Here is a 27,305-nt window from a genome sequence, read left to right as displayed (position 1 = left end):
AAATATTTAAATCAACCCCTTTGGTGAATGTCGACGCCTTCACGTCCGCGTGCTGTTGATACACGATTCATGGCTGATAGACAAGATGTTTGCATTTACGTGACCTCCACTCTCTGCATATGAGAAAACGTACGTTTTCTGTAGAAAACAAATAGTAAGAATATTTTCCGAGTTGTCATGACTATTGCAGAACGTGAAAGCGTTTACTATCCTGCAGTCCTATACTGAGATTGTATATGCAATCCTCTACTCAGCTGTACATTTCGTGTTCGTGAGAGCTGTGAATATGATCGCTCATAAGATGTCCAACATGTGCTCACGGAAACCTGTACCTGGTATGCGTTACTTTACTAATTCAATTGTATAATATTGTTAAGTTTCTATAAAAGGGAGACTATGGAATTCCTGATTTCTTTAAAGATTTTCTCAATTTGAATTAGTATCGGACTTAATAATATCAAATATCTAATGAGTATATAATGCAAAATAATGTCCTACTTCGCACTTCCAATCAGCAAGTGCTATTGTTTGAAATTCAATAATTATTGTTTAATCTGATATGCTCATTGATTGATTATTGTAAGTGGTAAAGCTGAATGATCTGGCGTAGAGTGAACACACTTCTTTCTATTGGGGAGCATTATATTCGTTATCTCTCCGCAAAAAATCATATAATTGGTAGTCACCTGCATGCGGTGTTTATGTCTCAACTGATTCGATACGCAAGAGCTTATTATGCGTATGATCACTTTTTAAATCTAGAAAGTCTCGTTTAAAGTCAGCATTTCTCAAATTCTGTGGTCGTTATACCGATCTAGTTTACCAATACAGCCTATCATTGGGTCAACTGCTGTCTGACGTGTTATATACCAATTGTTAGACCGTTATTGTCAGACTAATTTTGACTACAGATTAATCCGTTTACCTGATCAAGATCTAGAGCTCACAGCGGGTTTAACCGATCGACAGTGGATGCTACTCCTCCTAGGCACCTGGTCCCATCTCTGAAATATTCAGGTGTCCGTGTGTGCCCTCGTCTTAATGCTGTATTCCTTATGGAGTTATGAGATTAATTCATACGGATTGTTGGGCCGGTTTTGGCTCACTGATTTTGACTAAGGATAACTCAGTTTACCTGATCAGAATATAGGGTTCACGGCAGGTGTGACGTGTCGACAGGGGATGCTTACTCCTCCTTGGCACCTGATCCCACCTTTGGTATATCCAGGAGTCTGTATTTGCTCAACTCTCTATTTTGTGTAGATTATAGTAATTATGAGATTAAACACTGTTCGATATCTTCACCTTTCACACGCTATACAATAATTTTAATAAGGAAATAACGTTTTTATATTAATAATAGATTGAATAAATGAAAGAAATGATTGTACGATTTTTTCGAACATTTAAGAAATCAAAGAGATGCCCTATACGAATTTGTTTTATGAAAGGTGAAGATAACGAAGAGTGATTAATCTCATAATCTATACAGTCAATAAAATTAGAAATGTTGTGCATAAGCAACCTCTCCTTTTTTTCCCCTCTGGTTCGCTATTGTAATCTTATTTGAATATTGTCCCCATTACTGACTGTGGGTGCTAGTTATCAAGGTGGTACTTATTTGGCTGTTTATTTTGTATTGCTAGTGGAGATCGATTTTGACCAATAATAGAAATCTGGAATTTTACCATTAATGGAATGTTAATTAGTTCGATGATAATACATTTTCATCAATAGTAATCGGGATGTCTTGACCACTGATGAAACTATATAGCATTGTTGGATACTGTATAATTAGTGGTCACTACACATCTACTCATCTGCAGTTCTTTGGAACATGTTCGAAACTTTAGTTTAAATGACAATCGTAAATTTGTGTATCTACTAGAATATGTTCACAGATTTAAAGAATGTGTTCTCCTCCTCCTCTTTTAAAATTGTTGCTGTGCTGAAACACTGCATAGGTAAGTGAAGGCAGCAACGCTTCACGCCGACATACTTTTCATGAAGCGCTTACACGCTTCACAAAGTATGCAGGCATATGACTTCATAGTTCATATCATCATGTACATTTCAAAATGAAATTTATTTCTTCAATGAACAAGGATCACGTAACAATGAAAAGGAACTTACTTACACTTGTCATATATGAAAATACAAAAAAGATTCTTATTGGCCAGAGCAATTAACATTGGTCATACAGAGTCTACTGTTTTCTTCGAAATTTGTGTTTGGTGGACATTTCAAGGCAGTTGCGTTACCTCCCTTGCATCTGTAGTAGACATCACACCGCGTAACAGCACTGGGGTATTTGTAGTTTCCGTCCAGTTTTCTAGAGCAGTCAGGGAGAAAACCTATATTGTGATAAGTGATTGGGATAGCATATCGTTGTGTACATTGGCCGTTGTAAGGAAACATCTGTATTTCCCATTCGGTGTCCATTGGGCAAGTTCCATCTTCGATTAATCTTTCTTCGAGACAGCGGACGTAATACGGACCAGGACGCTTAACCGGATGTTCGTTTATTCCATTTGGTAATCCTGCACAGCTGAAGTGATATCCCCCGCAGTTACCCATGTTTCGATACAAATAAAGCTGCACCCAATATCTGCCTAAAGTGATTGTGAAAAATAGTTCAAATTATCTCTATTAGAAATTTGATTTGCTTAATTAATATACACATGTTTTTGAAAATGAATATCTGCTCAAAAGAGGTTCTTTTTATTGTGAATATTCGTGCAAAGACACATCAATTATTCAGAAAACCCAAAATATCTTTATTTTAATATATGTATATTTATAGAAATATTTCCAGTGATATCGAAATATGAAATCTTCAAACCATGAAATTCTATCCTATAAAATGTGTCTTAGGAAAATTGAGGAAGCAGTACTCACAAAAATCCTTTTCCTGAGGTCGGGAACCACATGTGACCTTTGTAAAATTTTCACATCGCCTGGTGCTCTCTGAGAATTGTTCCGGATACGGACATTCAGCCCAATTAATTGGGAATGGACCCGACATTTTGAAGTTTGGTTGACAGTAGACATGGCACCCCCACTCAATGGAGTGATTTCCAGCTTTGCATGTTCTATTGCGGGATTCAAACACGGTTCCACGAGGACATTTAAACGCCGTTGCATTGTGCCCATTACAGCGATAGTAAGCATCGCATTGTCTACCGAATGCAAAATAATCCCCATACCCCATGAAAGAACTGTCGTGTTTAAATCGATAATTCCCGTCTGCTTTTCCTTCACAACTTGGAAGGAATCCGCCGTCTTTGTGAGGAATCTCGAAACGGTTAGTACACCTGCCGTTGTATGGGATCATGTATGCATCCCACACGATGTCATTTTCACACGTCCCTGTGCTGATTAAACGTTCCTGAAAGCAGTTTATGTACGCGTTTTGACCACTGTTTCCTTGGTGTAAGCCATCCGTTTTCCCGCTACAACTAGGGTACTTCAACGCGCATGTTCTGCTTAATTGTTGTTGTCTGTAGTCACCTATGTACATGCAAAATATACAGTTGACTTCATTCTTTTTATTTTAAACAATTTATTAGAAGTACGTGCATATTTCATTTTGATGAAAGATCAACAAATTTACAATCATAATGTGTTCAAAAATAAGAAGACAAATGCTTTAAAGGTTTTACGTTTTTTGGAGAAATGTTTACGTGTTGTGTTTACATTTGGTTAGAAGTATTAATGTCTAACATTGATTTATATATTCAATGATTTGAAAAAATATTCCTTTAATTCATTATTTGAATATCTATGCTGGGTTACTAAACTTCACAATAACCCTTTCAAACAAAGATGTATTGCTGGATCCAGCAAATCTTCCTCACAAACGTCAAACGTATCGTTCACCAACGTACATGTAGTGGTGTAAATCAAATATGGATACTAAAACGTTTAAAGAATTTCTTGTAAATTTGAAATTGCACTCAAATCAACAGCACTAAAACGTATGACTTTTCCACTTTTTACACGACTATCCCTCTCGGGCGTATCTCTGTTTTCTGGGAAGAGTGTACACTTAGCACTATCAATGATAGCAGTACTCTTTGTATCATTGGACATTTTACATGTCTATAAATCATTCGATGGTGTGTCTTATACAATGTCTATAATTTAGGTCCCTTTGTCTTATTTGATTAAATTAAAAACTAGAATTTTTGATATCACAGACAGTTACTTCATCAACAGAAATAGAGAAAAGAAATATTTATAATTATCTAGTGATAAGTCATTTAGAAAATTACATTTGTGAAACATCACTTTGATTCTACGCACAAATACTCTAAGTTGATACCGTGAAAGGTGAATATAACGAACAGTGATCAATCTCATAACTCCTATAAGCAATACAAAAAAGAAAGTTGGGCAAACACGGACCCCTGGATATACGAGAGATGGGATCAGGTGCCTAGGAGGAGTAAACATATCCTGTCGACCGATCACACCCGCAGTGAATACTAAATCTTGATCAGGTAAACGGAGTTATCCGTAGTCAAAATCAATGTGTCAAGAACGGCCTAAGATTCGGTATGAAACAAGTCAGATACCATGTAACCCAACGATGTGTTGCATAGGCAAACTAGAGCGTTATAACGACCATAGAATCTGTGAAATTCAATAGGGGACATCTACTCCTTATGCTGTACCAGTGTACTAAGTCTGGCGTCAATCACGCAAATAATTCTTAATATACAGGAGACAATATATTACTATGCCCATTTTAACCCTTGAACTTTGACCATATCACCACACAATCAATAGGGATAATCTTTTCCTGAAGATGTTCCAGTGTATCAAGTTTGATGTCTCTCAAGCAAAGGGTTCTCAAGATATTGAACGGACATTATATTCCTATATCCAGTTTGATCCTTGACTTTTGACCATGTCATCTCAAAATCAATAGGAGTAATCTTCTTCTGACGCTGTACTAGTGTACCAAGTTTGATGTCTGTCAAGCAAAGGGTTCTCAAAATATTGAGCGGATAGTATATTCCTACATGTATGTCCAGTTTGACCATTGACCATGTGACCTCAAAATCGAAAGGGGTCATCTTTTAAAAATGGACCAGTGTACCGAGTTTGATGTCAGCAAAGGGTTCTCAAAATAATGAGCGTATAGTATATTCCTATGTCCATTTTGAGCCTTGACCTATGGCCATGTGACCTCAAAATCAATAGGGGTAATCTTCTCTTAAAGCTGTATTAGTGTATAAGTTTGATGTCTGTTTGATGTCTATCAAGCAAAGAGTTCTCAAGATATTAAGTGGACAGTGTCTTCCAATGTCTGAAGTAGATTGACCCTTGACCTATTGACCCGGAGAACAATAGGATTCCTCTTCTACAGTGATCAATCCCATAACTCCTATAAGCAATACAAAATAGAGAATTGGGCAAACATTATTGTATTGCTTATAGGAGTAATGAAATTGATCACTGTTCGTTATTTTCACCTTTCATAAAGTTGAGATGTTAGTGTGCTGTAAACATCTACGTTCAATAAAATATCTAAGTACGAAGCAGATGTGGAAGACTGTGTGGTGTCCTATATTTTGAGTTCACTGGGATATATCGAATCGACATATAACCTAATAGAGATATAGGGTTCACGGCGAGTGTGACGGTCGACAGGGGATGCTTACTTCTCCTAGACACATCCCACCTCTGGTGTGTCGAGGGGACCGTGTTTGCCCAACTATCTATTTTTGTATTGCTTATAGGAGTTATGAGATTCATCACTGTTCGTTATCTTCACCTTTCCTGAATGAAAATAATGATTGTTAATATATAGTTCCTAAGAGGAGTAAGCATCCCCTGTCGAGCAGTCACACCTGCCGTGAACCCTATATCTCCATCAGGTAAAAGGGGTAATCCGTGGTCAAAATGATGACTTTTTTTCAAAAACTAATTAGAGATAATTATATAATCTTAATCTGCCGCTGCCACTTATCATGTAACGTATTAAAATGTACTTTTTCAAAAGTTAAGATTTGCAATTTGTAAGAAAGCAATCTGCGTACATGTAATATGCATACTGTAGAACAAACTGCTCGTAGCATTCTACTTGTCTAAGGAAGTCAAATGGAGACATACTGAAGACATCATGAAGAAACTTACACTTGTCCTTCAGTACCTTCCTCGTTCCACAGGAAACCTCGGTGAATTTCTCACACTGAAGTGTTTGTGTGGAAAAGAAATCAGGATATCGACATTCCTGTAAATGCTGTTCAAAGTGGATTGGAATGTTGGTGTACGTCAAGGAGCAGTTGTAGTATAACTGACATTCGTCCGGATGTGTGAACACCAAGGAAGGATGCATATCACATATCTCCTCTACGTTTGATGCTAAAAGACAATTATGTTGGAGATTATTCACATAATGTGTGATCTGTAGGGGTAGCCTAATAGTTCGAGCGGTCTCTTCAAATGTGAAATTCACAGGTCTTTCGGATATGAACCTGAAATTGAAGGTCCTGTTTCCTGGTGGACGTGGAAAGAATAAAGAACTCCCACTGTTTTGGCCTATTCTTCTTAGAGAAGTGGATAGGCATTCTCTTCACAAACTTTCATTTTTTTTAATTCTGAAAAATGTGTAAATGACACACCCAGTGACAGTTTACGTTTTGACTCAAATATGCCTGGATTAGCGTATTAAGCTAGTTATTTCCACTACTTTAACATTAATCATAAGGTAATCAAAATTTACTTGCCTTTAATCCATTTTCACACGTTCTTTGTCCTGGATTTCAATTATGAGTAACCGAATTGTTTATCTCTATTGACGGTAGATAAAATCAAACAAAGTAAACACGCAAATTGTTTCTCGGAAAACCTTTTGACGCTTAACTTTTGAGTTTCTGTTGATATCAACAACAATATGCGAGAAACAAATGCATGTTTACTACCCCCTCAAATTTTCCGACTTTGTAGTTTCTATTTTTTCTCTACCGCCAAAGAAGATAAACTCATAATTTAAACCCGGGGACAGGGAACATGTGACAATGGATTAACAGGGAGTTAGGTTTGTTTTTCTTATGACGGATTCATACATTGATGTCCAAGTTGTAGGTAGCACCTCTCTAAAACGCAAATTCAGGCATATTGGAGTCGAGACGTTGGTTGTATGGTAAACCATCACCGGTTCCGGCATTAACATGTTTTCTAGAATCAAAACGAGAAGGTTTGCGAAGAGAAATAGATGTAGGGTATGCCTGTCCACTTCTCTAAAGATAATATGATACAGCCATGCATCTAGAGCTGATGGTGTTTCAATATGAATGAGGACTCATGAATATAACGTAATACAACGAACAATTTGATGAAAAAGGCATAATGAGTGAAATATTGAGATTTGATCCGAAACAACATATTATTAGGCATTTAAGATCATGCCTATGAGAAAACCACGGAACAATTAAAAATAGTTACTAAAGACACATTAACAAAATGGATATCTTCTATACATATTATAAAAGAGCATTGTCACTCGCATCTATGGTGAAAATATCACGCGTTGATTCACCATCGTACCCATGATATCCCCAATATATTTTAACCCAATGTTATTGAACAATTTTAACTGAAAATTAGCTCTTTTGGTGACTACCAAATTAAATGAATGGGCGTATCTCTGTTTTCTGGGAAGAGTGTACACTTAGCACTATCAATGATAGCAGTACTCTTTGTATCATTGGACATTTTACATGTCTATAAATCATTCGATGGTGTGTCTTATACAATGTCTATAATTTAGGTCCCTTTGTCTTATTTGATTAAACATAACAATTTTCACAATGTCATAAAGGGAATTTTGGATTTACAAACAATAAGCAAGAAATGCGCCTTGGAAATTCGAAGAAAACCTGTAGTTCAATTACCTCCTTTTGCTACAAAAGGCGAACTCTTTCGTAAATGAAGGTTGAAAAACATTGTAACATTGGAGGGAAAATGGCGTAGATGTTATTAGCTTAAATACAAGTTAGTGCTTGAAAGACTGTGAATTCATCCACGTTTTACCATGTCCTATATCTTCATACGAACATTAGAGGTAGAGATCTCCCGGTAAGTCATCTCATACTGTGCAGAGCAGGAATAAATTTCATAACTTCTTCGGAATTGGAGAAAATGAAAATGCAAGGGACACCGAAATGCACTGTGGCGTTATTGGAAAAGAAGTAAGTGATCATGTGTTAACCTTTAAAAAACCACTACAACTCGTCCAAGTGAAGGAAGTATTACACATGTACGTAAATATGTCTATACATGCAAGCTGAATTGGATAAGTTGATGATTGCTGTGTCATTGTGAGGCTTTTGTCGTTTTCTATTTTTCATTCCTTTTCGTATTTTGTTATTGATCATTGAGGTTGGAATTGCGGCCAGTAAATATTGTTTGTGTGTTCCATTGGAACGGCACGAGTCCCCGATAACATAAAGAAAACCTAATAGAAAATTCATGCCCCGGAAGAAATATAGAAAACTACACAAACTTCACAATGGTACACCAGTTGTCAACTTATCTAAAACATTTGACATATTGAAACCATTTATGTGGTGTAGGTACATGGTGCTTTGTTGTAGCGGGGTACGTACATGCCTTCACGTTTCGTCTGAACGAATTCCATTGTACAATAAAATTTCCTTATGAACATTCCACGGAAGGAATTAATTTTCTTTATACTACAATGCGTTCTAATAATTTCGGAGAACTATCGATTACACTTTATAATCTGTACTCATAAACTCTACAAGCTACCACTGTTCACAAGACCTGTCAAATATGCCCATTTGACAGAATTTTAATACTATTATTATTAATTTTACAAGCAAGATTTATTTATGTCCAGGTGGCCGGTGTTTGGCCAGCTCTCTATTTGGTATTGTTTATAGGAGTTATGAGATTTATCACTGTTTGTTATCTTCACCTTTGATTTAATCATCGAGCATGTATCTCCGCTGGTGGGCAGTCTGTCCCCGAGGATTTTTGTTGCTCGATGTATGTTCTTTGATGAATATAAACAATAACAATACAATACTGGCTTTCACGTCGCCCAGTATAAAAAGGTGTCGCTCTGTGGAGTCTATAGGGGGCACAGGCTTCAACAGTTTAGTTCGAGATATAATAGATTTGTCGTATGTACAGTCAAATAATGATCAGCTTTGGTACAATAATCAAATTATATATACCCAGATTAAAGATTGTCATGTTCCTTCAAGGGATATTTTTTTATGATTCCTTTTCAGATCTCATGTGCTCGATCTCAAAATGCTCTGTAAAAATTGTATAACTTGTGATATAATGATGACTAGAAATACATTTAGTTGTAATCTCACCTGAAATAGTTTCTGTACGAAACCTTTTGACAGTTTGACTTGTAAATCTTCTAATGTTGTCTACGCTATTGAGTGTAACCTATATGGCTTAATTTATGTGGGAAAAATTCAAGGTTCACTTAATAAAAGAATATCGGGGCACATATTTCAAATAAATAATGGTGGTAACTAACTTCTTCACAAACATTTTGATTCACCGGACTACTCCCATCATATTCGCACAAAACTTTACTCTGTTCCATTGAAAGTTTTACATACGTTATTTCAAGAAGCCATAGCTAGTCTACAGTCGGATTTTTCAACACCTGAATATATACTGAACTCTATGATTATAAATGTTACCAATCACAGGCTCTTTAGGCAACCATGGGTCATGGATGATATTTCTTCCAAATCATGCTGCCAGTTCCTTAAGCTCAAATTTACAAACAAAGAAATAGATGCCATCAACATAAGTAACATTCTAAGTCATAAAAGAGTTCAGTCTTGTATTCCAACTTATTTCAAGTTCAAGTATACACCAAATATTTCCTACAAATATACTTCTACTATTGCATCCAAACTTTTTAATTATAATCAAACTTTGCAATGCCTATATATAGACCATGAGAGGTGAAGATAATGAACAGTGATAAATCCCATAACTCCTATAAGCATTACAAAATACATAGATGGGCAAACACGAAACCCTGGACACACCAGAGGTGGGAGCAGGTGCCTAGGAGGTGTAAGCATCCCCTGTCGACCGGTCACACTCACCGGGAGTCCTATACCCTGATAAGGTAAACGGAGTTATCCGTAGTCAAAATCAGTGTGCCAAGAACGGCTCAACAATCGGTATGAAACAAGTCAGACATCATTTGACCCAGTGATAGGTTGTATTGATGAACTAGATCGTTATAACGACCGTATAATTTGCGAAATGCTGACTTAAATCGAGACTGTTGACACCCCTGTAACATCAACTTGTTAAACACTGGCCATACGCAGAACAAGCTCTTGCGTATCGAACCAGTGAAGCAGAGTTTATTTGAAAAGCTGCTGTATGAGAAATATTCACTTGCTGTGTCCTTCAACACAACATTTTGGTATATCGACGACGTTTTATCTATTAAAATAATCATTTTCATTCCTATATCGATTCGATAAATCTCCATGAACTCAAAATAAAAGACACCACGGAGTTATCCACATCTACTGCGAGCTTTGAACTGCCGCGGTGGTGTAGAGGTTAAAGCGTTCGTCCCGCATGCGGAAAGTCCGGGTTCAAATCCCGGCCGCGGCAAACCTAAGACGTTAAAACATCTAGTGACAGTTCCATCACCAAACACTCAGCATGAGGTGTGAATGTCAGGAGATGACATTAAAAACGGATTCCCGTGTCACAGTAGGTGTGGCACGCTAAAGAACCCTCACTGCTGAATGACCGTAAGCGCCGAACAAAGGCCTAAATTTGAAGCCCTTCACCGGTTTTGGTGACGTCTCCATTTGAGCGAAAAATATAGAGAGACGTTAAACAAGATGCAATCAACGTGCTTTGATATTTGATTAAACATAAATAACAACGGCAGACTAACAGCTCATCTTGATGATTAAGGGGATGATTTCAGATTCTCAATCGTTAACTTCCTATACCTATATAGGAATATTCCATTATCACCTGCATATGGTGTTTATATCTTTCAACTTATTCGATACGCAAGAGCTTATTCTGCGTATTATCAGTTTTTAAATCAAGGCAGGCTACTGGCATTGAAGTTGATGTTATAGGGGTTTAAACAGTCTTATTTAAAGTCAATATTTTGCAAATTTGATGGTCGTTATAACGATCTAGGTTGCCAATACAATCTATCATTGGGTCAAATGCTGTCTGACGTGTTCATACCGATTGTTGATGTTACTTTAAACGTTTCGTTTAAAGTAAGCGTTTCGTAAATTCTATGGTCGTTATAAATATGTAGTTTGCAAAACCAACCCATCTTTGGATCATATGTAACAGTTGCCTTTCCGTGTTTCATACCGATTGGTAGGCCGTTCTTGGCACACTGATTTTGACTATGGTGTGACCGGTCGACAGGGGATTCTTACTCATCCTGGGCACCTGATCCCACCTCTGGTGTGTCCAGGCGTCCGTATTTGCCCAATTATCTATTTAATATTCCTTACAGGAGTTTTAAGATTGATCAGTGTTCATTATCTTTACCTTTCATGTTTGGACCAATGTTACCAATTTGTTATTCAAAAACTTACTTTGTTAAACACCACTCTGATTCCACGCACAAGTACTCTGAAGTTGAAATAAAAAATATGCTAGAGTTCCTCATTGACAATATCTTCGTGGTCTTTGGTGATCAGGTCTTCCAACAGTCTGTTGGAATTCCCAAGGGCACGAATTGTGCTCCTTTGTTAGCTGACCTGTTTTTATATTCATATGAAGCAAAATTTATTCAAAAACTTCTACGTGAGAAGAAAAAATCTCTCACTGTGATCTTCAATTCGACATTTCGATATATCGATGAGGTTTTGTCTATTAACAATGATAGCTTTCATTCATATGTCGATTTGATATATCCCTGTGAGCTCGAAATAAAGGGCACCACAGAGTCGTCCACTTCTGCTTCATACTTAGATATTTTATTGAAAGTAGACATTAACGGCAAACTGACAACTCAACTGTATGACAAACGGGATGATTTCAGCTTCTCCATCGTCCACTTCCCACATTTATGTAGCAATATTCCATTATCACCTGCATATGGTGTTTATATATCTCAACTGTTTCGATATGCAAGACCTTGTTCTGGGTATAGTCAGTTTTTAAATCGAGGTAAGCTACTGACAAACAAGTTGATGGTACAGGGATTTCAACAGTCTCGATTGAAGTCAGCATTTCGCAAATTCTATGGTCGTTATAACGATCTAGTTCGTCAATACAACCTCGCATTGGGTCAAATGCTGTCTGACTTGTTTCATACCGATTGTTAAGCCGTTCTTGGCACACTGATTTTGACTGCGGATAACTCCGTTTACCTGATCAGGATATGGGGCTCACGGCGGGTGTGACCGGTCAACAGGGGATGCTTACTCCTCCTAGGTACCTGACCCCACCTCTGGTGTGTCCAGGAGTCCGTGTTTGCCTAACTATCTATTTTGTATTGCTTGTAGGAGTTATGAGATTGATCACTGTTCGTTATCTTCACCTTGCATACTTCAGATATAGCGATTTTTTCTTTTCCTGTTTTAAAAATTGAATTAGAATGAATCTAATTTTTGATAATACAAGATTTAGAACATATGTTCATTATTACCGCATTATAACTTCAGTTTTATCTTTTATTGAATGTTTGAATAAAAGAAAAGGAGAGTTATCCATTTTTCCGGATTGTTGTAAAAACAAAAGTAACGAATAAATAAATACAAAAATCATGTTCAATATTGTTTTATATAAAATACTTGTAATCCTGTTAACAAATAGCATTTGAATGAAAGGTGAAGATAACTCCTATAAGCAATATAATAGTGTTTGCCCAATTCTCTATTTTGTATTGCTTATAGGAGTTATGAGATTGATCACTGTTCTTTATTTTCACCTTTCACTATGTTGATAATCTTTTCTCTTCATATGCAGTGAGAAAATACAGTTATTATTCATTTTCTGATTTCTATCATATAAAAGTGTTGACATTATACCTCGAGCCCCGCTCATACCTTGGATGCCTTTAAGAAGTAAAAAGGTGAGGATTACGAACAGTGACCAATCTCATAACTCCTATAAGAATACATAATAGAGAGTTGGGCAAAGACGGACCCCTGGATATACCAGAGGTGAAACCAGGTGCCTAGGAGGAGTAAGCATCTCGAAATATATTTGATTTAGTAACACTAGAAAGAGCTCGACTTTATATGGATTATACCAGTTCCTATGGTAAAATAATGATCAAAATGGCGTGTGTTTAGTTTTTATCCTATTTCTATTATTTGTCATCAGTATAAATCAATTAATTGAGAAAACGCTATCTGAGGACCTTTTCAGAAACACATTTTGTTCTAAATTGTGTATCAGATGTTATGGGTGAAAGCATGAAGGTAACTAATTTCTATTTTAGGACATTGTGATGTTGTAATAGAGATCTCCCTTTGTCTCATTTACGAGTTTTAAAATTTAGGATGAGTATGACAAAGAGTCTTTATACAAGTATAGACATGTAATTTGTTTTTGAAATTTGTAATAAATGAAAAAATCTATTCAAAAGCTCAAAAGTTTCTGTATTATTTGGAGTACTGCAAGATGACGTTGTGAATTGTTACATGTACCAAATAAGGCACTGTGCACCGTGTCGATTACCAGATTTTGATAAAATTATCATAAAATACATTGAAATGAATAATTATGACAAAAGAAAGTGGAACTGTAAATCTAACATGAGTTACTTTCTGTTTTCTAATACATTCTTTGAAATTGCTAGAATTGGTGAAATGTATGAATCGTAACGAAGAGTGATTTAATTTTATATTCATTAGAACTTCTCTATGATTGCAAACTTATATGCAAAGTGAATGTGAAACCTACTTTACTTTAGATTTTGCTTTATAATTGAATGTTTCTATGAGGACCCCCCCCCCCCATTTTTAAAGAGAGATTTAATTAAATTTGTTCTTGTCACATGTACTCTTTCGAAGGGGAATTGATGTATTGGGAGAATATTAATAATAACTCTAACACATTCTGTGTGATATTGTATTATTTGTATAATTATCACGATCGTTAGAGAAGACGACATCGGAGATTTACATGCAATTCTTCAGTATGCACGTGTAATTTTACACAATGTGGAAGATCGAGATCATATATGTTTCACAATTGTCTCTTGTTTACCTGGTATTTCCTTCCCATTCGACAAAAGAAACGTTATAGTAAGTTGGTACTTCATTGTGGAAATATATTTTCAAACTAGTCCTACCGAGTAATGACTAATACATCTATGTTTCGATTTTACTGAAGTGTACAACTCTAAGCATTGATATATAAGAAATGAATTTCATTTTTGAAAACATTTAAGAAATGAACATACCTTTTGAGCTGTTCATGGCCAATATGAATGGATTTGGAATTGAGGAAAATTCTGTGAATTGCGTTAGCGATTCACAGAGAATTTGCCTCAAATCCAAATCCGTTCATATTGACCATGAACAGCTACAATGCGATTCACATAATTTGCCTCAAATCCAGCTAAAAAGTGATGTTCATTTCTTATATATATATTCATTTATTAAAACACCGTTTGTTTACATTGCTTCTATATTGTTGCATAAAACAAACTCTTAGCCTCAGTCACAGTCGTATTGTAACGTACCTCAAAACCTTTTATTAACATTGCACGGTGCATTGCATTTTGGAGCTAGGAGACCGCAACATTGGGATGGTAATCCACGTAAGTTCACAATATTAATCCGAGATGTGACATGCGAGATCTTTGTAACACATGTATGTTTTTTAAATCATTATGCTCTCTCAGTCGCGTGCTTTAAGCTAGTTCATAATCCGTTCATAGTCAATGTTAACGGATTTTGTCGCGTGCTGAAATTGGTTGAGTCATAGAGGAAAATGGGATTGTTAATATAGATATATGAATATGAACTGCGACTCTCTACGTCGGCATAGAGTGCGTTAGTGCCTCAGGAAAATTATGCTGGCGTGAAGCGTTGCTGTTTATACCCATATGTATTTTCAATTTTTTTTTAATATTCACATTCTATTTTCATTTCTCCCAGTCGTTAGAATAGCCGTACTATACTTATAAAGATTCATACGCACATTGTTCACATTCTTGAGGAAAAGACTGGTATTTCAATTGATAAAACATTGGAAATGTGAATATTTACGAAATATATTTCAGTTTTGAAAATACTTGGCCATTACAATTTATGAAGCATGTTCATGAAATATTGCAGGTAATATACCGTCAAGCATAAATGAACTTTTGCGCTATAATTTCTGTTGAAATTTCAAGCATTTAAAATTGACATACTACATTTATCAACTGCAACACACTCATGAGGAAATTTTTAACGTACAATTTGTAAAATTATCAAAGGCAAAAACAATTTAAATGTATATATTCAAAGCTAACGTACCATTGTAACATATCCTTGCACCATACAATTTCATCAAGTCTTTGTAAACATCAGTGACCTCTTCCCTACTTTTGATAATTTCTTCCAAACGAGTATTTGTTTCCTGTAGTAATATTTCAGTTTCTTTCAACACTGATTGCAGACCAGAAATCTTTTTATCCTGGCTAAAATGGTTACAATGGTCACAATCATTGTCATATAAAGGTTGACAATGCAATACTTTCCACAGTATGATAGAGAGACATGTTTTTAAATACCAACGTAATCTGCCTCTAGCCATTCTGCACACACCGATGAAAGGCGCATAACAAGAAACGCTGAACAAAAAAAAAAAAAAAAAACAAAAACAAAAACAAAAAAAACGTACAGAATAAGAAAGCCTCTCTAGTTTACATATAAATAGGTACGGAAGCGTATTGCTGCCAATTGATATAATTTTTTGCTATGTCGTACGCACGAGAAACTAAGTCGTACGTACGAGATAATAAGTCGTTATTCCGAGATAATATGTCGTACGTGCGAGATACTAAATCGTACAAACGACATAATAAGTCGTTATAACGATATACTAGGTCGAAATAATGAGATAACATGTCGTGATAACGAGATAATAAGTCGTATGGACGAGATAATAAGTCATACGAACGAGATAGTAAATCGTAATAACAAGATACTAAGTTGTACGTACGATATAATAAGTCGTAATAACGAAATGATAAGCGGTAATAATGAGTTAATAAGTCGTACAAACGAGATACTAAATCAAACAGTTGAGTTGTCAGTTTGCCGTTAATATCTACTTTCAATAAAATATCTAAGTATGAAGCACAAGTTGACGACTCTGTGGTGTCCTTTATTTTGAGCTCACAAGGATATATCAAATCGACATATGAATGAAAGTTATTATTGTTAATAGACAAAACGCCATCGATATATCTAAATGTCGAATTAAAGGCCACAGCGAGAAATTTTTTCTGGAATCTAATTTGTTCAACTGAAGGGCCACACTTCTGTTAAAGAAAAGATGTGCAGAGAACAGTAAAAATAGGTTGGTGCTCAAGAACAATTGTTCCATAATTTACAAAATATGCAGTGTCTTCATTATACCGTATCATTAAATATCAAGTTTGTATAAACCACGACCTCTGGGTCCTCTGTCAAAGTCCAAAGTCAATGAATACGAGGAATTAATTTCTACTTTGTTTAAGAATTCCGAATGATCAAATGGAACTCTATTTAATAAGATATAGGATATGGTTATCAAGATTTATAAACCTGATCCCACCTCTGGTATATCCACGTGTCCGTGTTTGCCCAACGTTTTATTTTGTATTGCTTATAGGAGTTATGAGATCGACCACTTTTTGTTATCTTCTCCTTTCATGAAAATACAACAAGGGTTATGAATTCATAATTTCAGTTTATCGTATAATAGCGTTGCGTAATCACTCGTTCTTTTGGATATTGTGTGCCAGTTTTATGTCGAAAATATGTAGCAGTTGGTAGAACTATTTGAAGATCTTTAATTTATGAGTCCTCATATCATACATCATCTGAATCGTTTGAAGACAATTGTAACTGTTACACAAAAATCACAAAAGATATCGACAGGTACATGTACAAATAAGTTTATTACAATAAAATAAATGGCTTCTTTAAAACAATAAAACCAGACTTCGCGTTGTATTTTCAAATAGATTGCAAATTGTTTCTTGTGAATTAAACTTAGATGAATAACCAAAAAGGATTCTTGCCAACTTTAACTAATTAAAAAAAATCTTTAACAATTTACTTCAAGTTTAGGAAGTTCATAAAAGTAAAATAAAAATGAGATGCCCATGGACCTCATCTCTCACCTGAGTCACCTTGGCTATCCTATTGTTCAGCTGTTGTGATTTTTAAAAGATTTTTTTTATCAATCTTTTTTCCCATGAAAACTTTCGACCTCATATTGTGACCCCAACCTAGCCCCAAAAGAATCACAACATAACTGAAAATGAATTTACACAACACAGAAATACCTCAGCACCTGTATGACTAACATGATCTTGCTGTTCTGGATAGGACCAAGGTCACAAGGTCATTGATTATGGTATAATAGAAAGACACTGCCTTCAGAAATCTACATACAGAATATTAAAGCTCCATCTTACATACACATAGTTCAAGAGTGTATTTAATAAGTAAGATTTTTATCAAATGTAAGTCAAACTTCAAGGTCACAAGGTCAAACACTGAAGTATATCAAGGTCTTGCCATAAAGAAACCATGGACATGTATATATACACAATATTAATATTAAAAATTTACCTTAAATTGTTCAGGAGATATTGATTAAGTCTGATTTTTAAAGTAAGTAGGTCAAGGTTAGAAGATCGAATACGATTTTACCTTAAAGTGTTGTAAAAAAAATATAGGTACAAAGTATGAAAGCCCCACCTAGAATAGCTATGAAGATATTTAACATATTACTTTTTCCTCTAAGTAGGTCAAATTTCAAGGTAAAAGGTCATATTATGGAATAAAATATTTTGCTAAAAGAAACAGTCTGTTGGAATTCCCATGGGCACGATATGTGCTCCTTTGTTAGCTGACCTGTTGTTATATTCATATGAAGCAGAATTTATTCAAAAACTTCTACGTCAGAAGAAAAAATCTCTCGCTGTGACCTTCAATTCGACTTTTAGATATATCGATGAGGTTTTGTCTATTAACAATGATAGCTTTCATTCATATGTCGATTTGATATATCCCTGTGAGCTCGAAATAAAGGACACCACAGAGTCGTCCACTTCTGCTTCATACTTAGATATTTTATTGAAAGTAGACATTAACGGCAAACTGACAACTCAACTGTATGACAAACGGGATGATTTCAGCTTCTCCACCGTCAACTTCCCACATTTCTGTAGCAATATTCCATTATCACCTACATATGGTGTTTATATATCTCAACTGATTCGATATGCAAGAGCTTGTTCTGGGTATAGTCAGTTTTTAAATCGAGGTAAGCTACTGACAAACAAGTTGATGGTACAGGGATTTCAACAGTCTCGATTGAAGACAGCATTTCGTAAATTCAATGGTCGTATAACGATCTAGTTCGTCAATACAACCTCGCATTGGGTCAAATGCTGTCTGACTTGTTTCATACTGATTGTTAAGCCGTTCTTGGCACACTGATTTGACTGCGGATAACTCCGTTTACCTGATCAGGATATGGGGCTCACGGCGGGTGTGACCTGTCAACAGGGGATGCTTACTGCTCCTAGGCACCTGATCCCACCTCTGGTGTGTCCAGGGGTCCGTGTTTGCCCAACTATCTATTTTGTATTGCTTGTAGGAGTTATGAGATTGATCACTGTTCGTTATCTTCACCTTGCATATACAAAATATGAAAGATCTACCTTGAATTGTTCAGGAGACATTGAATAAGTCAGATAATAGAAATCTAGACTGAGAGCTGACAATCACAAATATATCAAACAGCCTAGATGCATTAAACGATATGGATTCTGCTCAGAAAATAAACTCCATTTAATTTCCAAAATTGTCTATAACAAGATAGTGTTGATGTAATATTATTATCCAGAGCAAGTGACATCGGTCCGACAACGTCTACTGCATACATCGAAATTTGTATGTGACGGACATTTGACGGCAGTTGCATTGCCTCTGTCACACCTGTAGTGAACATCACACGGTCTTTGGGGATATTGGTAGTTGCCATCGGATTTTCCAGAGCAGTCAGGGAGGAGACCGACGCCGTGATGAGACTCTGGGATAGCGAACTGGTGTGTACATTTACCGTTATATGGGAATGTCTGTGTACCCCATTCTGTGTCCATTGGACACCGTCCATTCTCGATCAGCCTTTCTTGGAGACAGCGGACGTAATACGGACCGGGACGCTTAACCGGATGTTCGTTCAAACCGTCAGGTAATCCTGCACAGCTGAAGTGATATCCCTCGCAGTTTCCATTGTGTCGGTTGAAGTACAACGTCACCCAGTATTTGCCTTAAAGAGGAAATATATAGTAAGATTTTGCATGCTTGAATGCATGCATATCCTATGTAAATCAGATGCAAGCTTTTGTTTATATTTTTTGTTGTTTTATAATAGTTTACCTAATGCCCATAATATTTTTTTGTGTTTATTATTACAAGTGATGTTAAAGGAGGATTTTATTTCAGGATCTTAGTTACATATTATGTACCAGTATATCGAATTTGCAACATTAATGTAAATTTCAAACCATATTCAATACCGAATATTCACATTTACTCTATAATCCTTTGATAAAATGCATTAGAAAATTTTGAAGGATATTTGCCTATAACTGAAAAGACGGAATAACTATAAATTTGTTAGGCGTATGAACACTGTCGAGCATGTCATCTGCATCCGGTAATTTTGTAATATTAATAGTAGGGGTCTTATACCAAACAACTTACTAATGTAATTATTATTACCCCTTGTTAGGGGGTGGTTGGTATAAGACTCCTACCATTATTATTACAGATAAAATTACCATGAAGTTCCTGTGCTCGGTCACACGTGTGCCGAATGAAAACAAAGCTTTGTTGTGCATTCCCGTCTCAGTCGATGCCAGATATATTTAATTTGATCTTGCCTCTAATATGTGGTTAATATCTCCGAACAAACATAAGAAATTAATCCAAGTGCAGGATTTTTCAATTTCCTGAAGTGACAACATGGCCGACAAGCACCTACGCTGTTTACAATTAGATAGATTTGAACTGTTTAAACCCAGTTCAGATTGTAAACTTTGTTAATGAATTGATGTTTATGATATTTATTGAAAACCAATTCAAGTATTGGAATATTTTTTCCAGTATTGCGCACTCTTTTCTTTTAAGTTATGACATCACATTTTGCTTTCTACGGCTGTTCCCTTAATCGCTACTTACTCAAAGAATTAGGTCCACGATTTGATATATATATATATAAACAGCACACATTAAAAAGGGTTTTTAAAATGTTAATATAAGCAATACATTATTTCTTCAAAGATGTAGTCTCATAACTGCAACGGTGTGTGCAAACAAATTTTCAAAACGCGCTAACGCTCGTCATTAGATTTGTGTGCACACGCCGTTGTAGTTAAGATACTATATCTTTCAAAAAACAAGAAATGTTTGTAAAACTATGGTGCAAAATTAAAAAGTTACACACATGCATCATTTAAATGATAGTAGTGTCAAACCATTTCAAAATATGGAGCAGAAAATGTCTTCCTATGTCCACAGTGGATCGACCATGTGACCTAAAATCAATAGGGGCCATCTACTCCTTATGCTGTACCAGTGTAACAAGTTTGGTATCAATCAAACAAATGATTCCAAAAATATAGGATACAATATATTACTATGTCCAATTTAACCCTTGACCTTTGACCAGGTGACTTCAAATTCAATAGGGGTAATCTACTCCATCAGATGTACCTGTGTACTAAGTTTGATGTCTTTTAAGCAAAAGGTTCTCAAGACAATGAGCGGACAGTATATTCCTACATCCAGTTTAACCATTAATCTTGTACCAGTTGACTTCAAAATCAATAGGGGTCATCTACTGCGCAAGATAGATCAGTGAACCAAGTTTGATGTCTGTTAAGCAAAGGTTTCTCAAGATATTGAATGGACAATATATTCCTATGTTCAGTTTGACCATTGACCTTTGACCTTGTGACCTCAATATCAATAAGGGTCATCTTCTCCTGAAGAGGTACCAATTTACCAAATTTGATGGATGTCAAGCAAAGGGTTCTCAATATATTGAACGGACAGTAAATTCCTATGTCCAGTGTGACCGTTGACCTTTTTAAATATAATTTATTAATTTTTTATTTCACAAATATTGACATAAGACAAAAGAACATTTGTCATATTTTCTAACCACTTTCACGCTCTCAATCATATTTTTGTTGGTAAGTGCTTGCATTTTTAATATAATTGTAAGAGAAAAATGATAACAATACAGATCTCGAGAAAATATAGATAAAAGTACACGTGGCTTCAAAAGTAGAAAAAAATATTGCTTAAAATAGCAAAATTATGATTGTTTTATGTTGTCAAAAAATGTTTTCCATACATGCCAGGTATTTTCAAATTTTTGCATTTCTAAATTCTGATACGCAATGCATTTTTCAACCTTGTATTTGTTGTATAGATAGAACAATAATTCCAAGAATCTTGGCAATTTGGTCTTTTTAAAAAAGAAAAATGTATTGTTTTGTATATAGGATAAGGAAATTTACAATTCTGTTGCCTTTCAACAATGGGAGTTCACCAAATAAAATATTAAGTACATTGAAACCTATTATTTTGGAAGTTGTTTGATAAATGTGCATGCTCAGATTGCTCCAATGATCTCAACTTCATCATTACAAAAGGTACAACAATCAAAAGACACAACATAGATTTTTTAAAGATAATAATTGACAGGCAGAATCCTATGAAGTATTCTATATTGTAACCATTGGATAATAGAGTCCTTGGTAGTTTTAAAACATACAGTAAAAACATACTTAACACATATTTCTATTCCATAAGCTACCAGCTCTAAATTCCACTTTGAAACAGAAGTAGGTATATCATGGTTTACATTTAACTGTTTGTAAACATTGACCGTTGACCTTGACTTTGTGACCTCAAAACCAATTGGGGTCATCTTCTCCTGAAGATGTACCAGTGTACCAACTTTGTTCTCTGTCAAGCAATGGGGTCTCAAGATATTAAGCGGACAGTGTTTTCCTATGTCCAGAGTAGATTGACCCTTGATCTTTGAACTTTTTAAAACCTGAAAATCAATAGGGGTTGTCTTCTACTCGTAACCAATCCACATATGAAATATCATTATGATGAAGTGAATGGTTCTCCAGATATTGAGTGGACAACATCCGGTCGACCAACCGACATGCTGACCGACCAACAGGTGCAAAGCAATATTCCCCTCCTCTTTGAAGTGGACATAATAATAATTCATTGCTTAAATAATAAATCATGGTTAAGGAAATGTACTCACAATAGTCCTTAACCTGCGGACGTGAACCACAGGTGACCTTTGTAAAATTTTCACATCTTTGGGTGCTCTCTGAGAATTGTTCCGGATACGGACATTCTGCAAAATTCTTTGGAAATACGCCATTGAAATTGAAGTTTGGGTTACAGTAAAGCTGACATCCTAATTCGATAGAGTGATTTCCAGCTTTGCACGTTTTACTTTGGGATTCAAACACGGAGCCATGGGGACATTTGACAGCAGTGGCTACGCCCCCTTGACAACGATAGTATGCATCACATTGTCTACCGATTCTAAAGTAATCTCCTACTTGCATATAATAACTGTCATGCTCAAAGCGATAATTCCCGTCTGCTTTTCCATTGCAACTTGAAAGGAATCCACCTTCTTTGTATGGAACCGCGAAAGGGTTAGTGCATTTTCCATTGTAAAGAATCTTGTATATATCCCATAAAACGTCATCTTCACATGTCCCTTTGTTCATTAAGCGTTCATTAAAGCAATTGATGTACGAGTTTAGCCCTTGGTGTCCTTGGTGATATCCGTCCGTTTTTCCACTACAACTAGGATTCTGCCATTTGCATGTGGATGAACTGTTTAACTGTCCTCTATAATCACCTGCAAAAACAGATTAGAGACTCTTATAGTCTATACATTTTTTCATTGAATACATCTCAATTTGCTTGACCTAATATGTATTTTAGAATCATACTAAGGCTATATAGATGATACTAATTTTATATAGAGTGTCAATTGAGTGCAATAGCAAACTATCCTAATCTTGGACCATTAATACAATATTGACAATGTTACGGAATCAGAATGCAATGAGGAAACTTACACTTGTCCTTCAGTAGTTTTCTTACTCCACAACAAACCTCGGTGAAGTTCTCACACTGAAGTGTTTGTGTGGAGAAGACGTCCGGATATCGACATTCCTGTAAATGCTGTTCTAGGTGGATTGGAATGTTGGTGTACGTCAAGGAGCAGTTGTAGTATAACTGACATTCGTCCGGATGTGGAAATATAACAGAAGGCTGTAGCCGACATATTTCATCCACCTTTGTTGCTAAAATTACATATATATACAGTGTAATATAATTTCAAATGAGTTAAAAGATGTATGCCTTGTTTAGTGAAAACCGTATGAATCTGAAACGTTCATTTCTAATTTCAACATCATGTAATCATGATATAATACAATTTGATACCTATCAACAACAAAATAAAAGACGTGCCTACATTGTGGAAAACCTCAAGAGATTGATCATGATTAGATAATGGTATGTTCCGAAATCTCGCCACTACGATCGTCCTATTCTACGAATAAAGTCTCTTGGAAACCCTCCTTAGATCTAGAACTTCTTAAATTTAAAAGAATTTTAATAGATATATCTATAGACACTGTATTGTAGTACATGAAAGGTGAATATAACGAACAGTGATCAATCTCAAAACTCCTATAAGCAATACAAAGTAAATAGTTTGGCAAACACATACCCCTGGACACCAGAAATGGGATACATGTAAGTGAATCAATCTAATTAAAACAGTGGGTGGATTAAGAAAGAATTTTTCTTTTACAGTTCTCAACTACAATAAATGTGCTAATTGAGGTACTTTTAAAGGGATATTTAGATCATATCAATTTCTTTCGCACTTATTTCCAGATATATAACGCAAATTTGATAAATATCTATTTTGAAACAACTCTATTGAGAACATGTATATGGAACGTTTAGTCCTTCCAAAGAACGAAATACATTTACAACCCATTATAACAAGATGATTATATCTTGCGTGTAGTTGATTATCATTTTTCTCTGAGAAACTACTAAATTGACAATATATGTATGTGTGGAGTCGGTGGCCTATTGGTTAGGCTGTCAGACTCTCGACCGAAAGGTCGTGGGTTCAAGTCCTTGCCGCGGCAGGGCCGACGTTGTGTTCTTGGGAAAGGCACTTTACATGAATTTTCTCACTCAACCCATGTGTGAAAAGGGTACCTGACTATAGATAGTGAAAGATATTGTTAGAATGTAAGTGCTCTAGCGTCTGTAACGGCAGCGTTCACTGTATGATTTCCAGGAAGCTGAGAAAGTTCTAAATTGATATCAGGTCTGCCGGGGTAATAAATTATTGTAAAACGCTTTGAACAGCATACGCTGGAAAAAGCGCTACATAAAACCAATTATCATTATTATTATTATTATTATTATGTACAAAATCATGTAATTTCTTTTAGACGGAGATAAACAATGGAATGTTATTTATTGAACTTGAATAAGGATTTTGTTCGGATATAGTAAAAACTTGCTTTCATTGAATTATCTATACATTTGGTCTGAGTAAATTAATGATGTAATTATTTTTCCCTGTAAAATACTCTCGTTATTCTGCTTCACCGTTTGATATCAATGGATATTTAGATCACTTCAATTTATTTGCTCAAGAATTACTCAGATATATAACACTTGATAAATGAAATTTTGTGACATTTTTAAAATGGAGATTAGGAACTACGACCAAGAATATGGGTGAGATCTTTGTAGAATTTGAATAATGATTTTATTTTGGATTTAGCATCCACTTCCTGTCATTGAACTTTCTATACATTTAGTTACAGTACTATCAAGAAAATCAATGGTGTAATTTCATTTCCTTGTAAAATGCTCTCGTTTTTCTGTTATTACTGTTTGATATCAAGAAAGATCTTACCTGGTAATCCTATCAACTTCACCAGAGACACAACCAAAGTCTGATGTTCTCTGTATAAGGGCTCTGAAACCGTTCTTAACTTTGAAGAGAATTTTAATAAATTGGCCAGGTTCCGCTGTAATTCCAAACTAGCATTCATGGCATTTCCTTCCTGACAAGGCTCTGTAGTTTTAGACAATAGTCCGTACGCTCCATCTTTAAGAAGAACAAATGTCAGGAAGAAAGCCCAACATTGCAGAACAGTGAACTTCTCCATGGCTTTACTACCTGCTAGTAGAATACCTGATTACTTAAGGATGTTCTTATCTGGTGTGCTCAGTATCTGAAGTGCGTACAAATTATATTGTTGTCAACTCTAACCAAAACTTGTTACAGCATGCATTTGTTTCATGTGGATAAGTCACATCAATATATACTGTAATTCTAGGTAACCTGAAGCAAAAAGCTGTCTGTTGTCTGCCGTTGATTTTGTAGTTCTATAGAAGAAGATAAGATAGTGAACAGTTTACGACAGTTTTCAATCAAACTTCACACATATTATCTTTCGGTGATTGTGATTCAAGTTTGTACAAATGTAGGTCATCTTCCCTTTCAAAGGGAAATAATAAAAACGACAAAGAATAAAGTGAAGTCATTTACGAATCAAATAAATATACAAGTATCCCGAAACATAGTAAGTATTGATTAAAATTTGTTCAATTTCTGATTCTTGGGGATAGGATGGAACAACAACAGGGAATAAAAGTTTTACATGGGAATATCTTCAGGTAGTACAGGTTCCAGTTTAATGAAAAAAATGTGGCCACAATAGGATGAAAGGTGAAAATAACGAACAGTGATCAGTTTCATAACACCAATAAACAATATAAAATAGATAGTTGGGCAACAAGAACTCCTGGATATACCAGATATTGGGTAGTCAAAATCAGTGTGCCAAGAACGTCGTCGATATATCTAAATGTCGAAGTGAAAACCACAGCAAGATTGATTGATTGATTGTTTGATGTTTTCCGTCACACTCAACAATTATTCAGTTATATGGTGGCGCCCAGTTTTTATTGGTGGAAGAGAGAACCCAGATACAATGTACATATGTACCTGGGAAGAGACCACCGACCTTCCGAAAGTAAACTGGGAAACTTTCTCATTTAACGGCGCGAGCGGGATTCGATCCCGCACCGACAGAGGTGAGAGGCCGTGTGATTTTGAGCGCAATGCTCTAACCACTCGGCCACGGAGGCCGATTGGGGTGTAACTGTGGTGTTTTTCGAGCAAGAGATTTTTTCTTCTCACGTGTATGAAGTCATAGATTTTGATGTTATTGATTTGGGAAAAGGTTTGCAATTTCAAGTCTACTAAAAGTTCTTTAGAATTTTTTAGAATCCACATTTGATTAACACTATTTCTGGCATTTGTAGTCGCACAGTAAGTTTGAAATTTTTTCTTCACAGCTGTTAATATTTTCGTGAGGAGCAAAGATAGGGGCTTGGTAGAGCACTTACTGGATCCAGCAATGCATCTTTGTTTGTAAGGATTTTTATGTAGTTTAGGAATCCAGTATAGGTACGGTAACTCATATTCATTCGACCTATTGACTGGGATGTTAAATGTGTCCAAAACTGAAGCATGGTTTTGAATAATTTCATCTTTTGAAAGGCCAGTTGGAGTATATGCACGATCACCAAAAATACGATTATTAAAAGTGGAATTAATGCCAAGTTTGTTTACAATACAGTTGTAATAATGAGCCTTACAAACAAAGACAATGTTGTTACAAGCTTTGTCAGCTGGAAACAAAACATATCCCTCATGTAACCTATTTAATTCTTTTATCACTTCTGGCTTACTAAACACAGATGGATAGATGGTACATACTTTCGTTTTAACGAACAGTGATCTATCTCATAACTCCTACAAGCAATACAAAATAGATAGTTGGGCAAACACGGACCCCTGGACAAAATCAGTGTGTCAGGAACGGCTTAACAATTGGTATGAAACACGTCAGACAGCATTTGACCCAATGATAGGTTGTATTGACGAACTAGATC

The 27,305-nt window shown here is 35.6% G+C and overlaps 2 protein-coding genes across 3 annotated transcripts; both read right to left on the bottom strand.

Moving 5' to 3' along the window:
* Positions 1–2,067: 2,067 nt before the first annotated feature.
* On the bottom strand, positions 2,068–15,811 carry LOC125657046 (uncharacterized). Of its 2 annotated transcripts, none has more exons than XM_048887682.2 (4): positions 15,495–15,811; positions 6,145–6,372; positions 2,899–3,510; positions 2,068–2,612 (listed from the first exon to the last, which is right to left on the bottom strand). In XM_048887682.2, exons 1-4 carry the CDS (start codon positions 15,772–15,774, stop codon positions 2,170–2,172), a joined length of 1,563 nt encoding a protein of 520 aa, XP_048743639.2. In that variant the 5' UTR covers positions 15,775–15,811; the 3' UTR covers positions 2,068–2,169. The 2 variants fall into 2 exon arrangements, with proteins under 2 accessions (XP_048743639.2, XP_048743640.2); XM_048887683.2 differs by lacking the exon at positions 15,495–15,811 and adding an exon at positions 6,486–6,624.
* A 3,205-nt stretch (positions 15,812–19,016) lies between these two features.
* On the bottom strand, positions 19,017–25,577 carry LOC125653579 (uncharacterized). The gene is made up of 4 exons (XM_048883141.2): positions 25,255–25,577; positions 23,378–23,605; positions 22,540–23,154; positions 19,017–19,512 (listed from the first exon to the last, which is right to left on the bottom strand). Exons 1-4 carry the CDS (start codon positions 25,508–25,510, stop codon positions 19,079–19,081), a joined length of 1,533 nt encoding a protein of 510 aa, XP_048739098.2. The 5' UTR covers positions 25,511–25,577; the 3' UTR covers positions 19,017–19,078.
* Positions 25,578–27,305: the final 1,728 nt, after the last annotated feature.

This window comes from Ostrea edulis, chromosome 7 (assembly GCF_947568905.1).
Source record: "Ostrea edulis chromosome 7, xbOstEdul1.1, whole genome shotgun sequence".
In the NCBI taxonomy this organism is placed as follows: Eukaryota; Metazoa; Mollusca; class Bivalvia; order Ostreida; family Ostreidae; genus Ostrea; species Ostrea edulis.
This window is presented reverse-complemented; position numbering and strand designations above follow the sequence as displayed.

Excerpts from the sequence above, each read along its gene's own strand:
- LOC125657046 (XM_048887682.2), bottom strand. The coding sequence starts at position 15,774 with ATGGCTAGAGGCAGATTACGTTGGTATTTAAAAACATGTCTCTCTATC. Across the intron at positions 3,511-6,144 it reads GAAGGTACTGAAGGACAAGT|GTGACTACAGACAACAACAA; the intron begins GTAAGTTTCTTC and ends GCATGTACATAG. Across the intron at positions 2,613-2,898 it reads ACCTCAGGAAAAGGATTTTT|GCAGATATTGGGTGCAGCTT; the intron begins GTGAGTACTGCT and ends CAATCACTTTAG.
- LOC125653579 (XM_048883141.2), bottom strand. The coding sequence starts at position 25,510 with ATGGAGAAGTTCACTGTTCTGCAATGTTGGGCTTTCTTCCTGACATTT. Across the intron at positions 23,606-25,254 it reads GAAGTTGATAGGATTACCAG|CAACAAAGGTGGATGAAATA; the intron begins GTAAGATCTTTC and ends ATGTAATTTTAG. Across the intron at positions 23,155-23,377 it reads AAAACTACTGAAGGACAAGT|GTGATTATAGAGGACAGTTA; the intron begins GTAAGTTTCCTC and ends CTGTTTTTGCAG.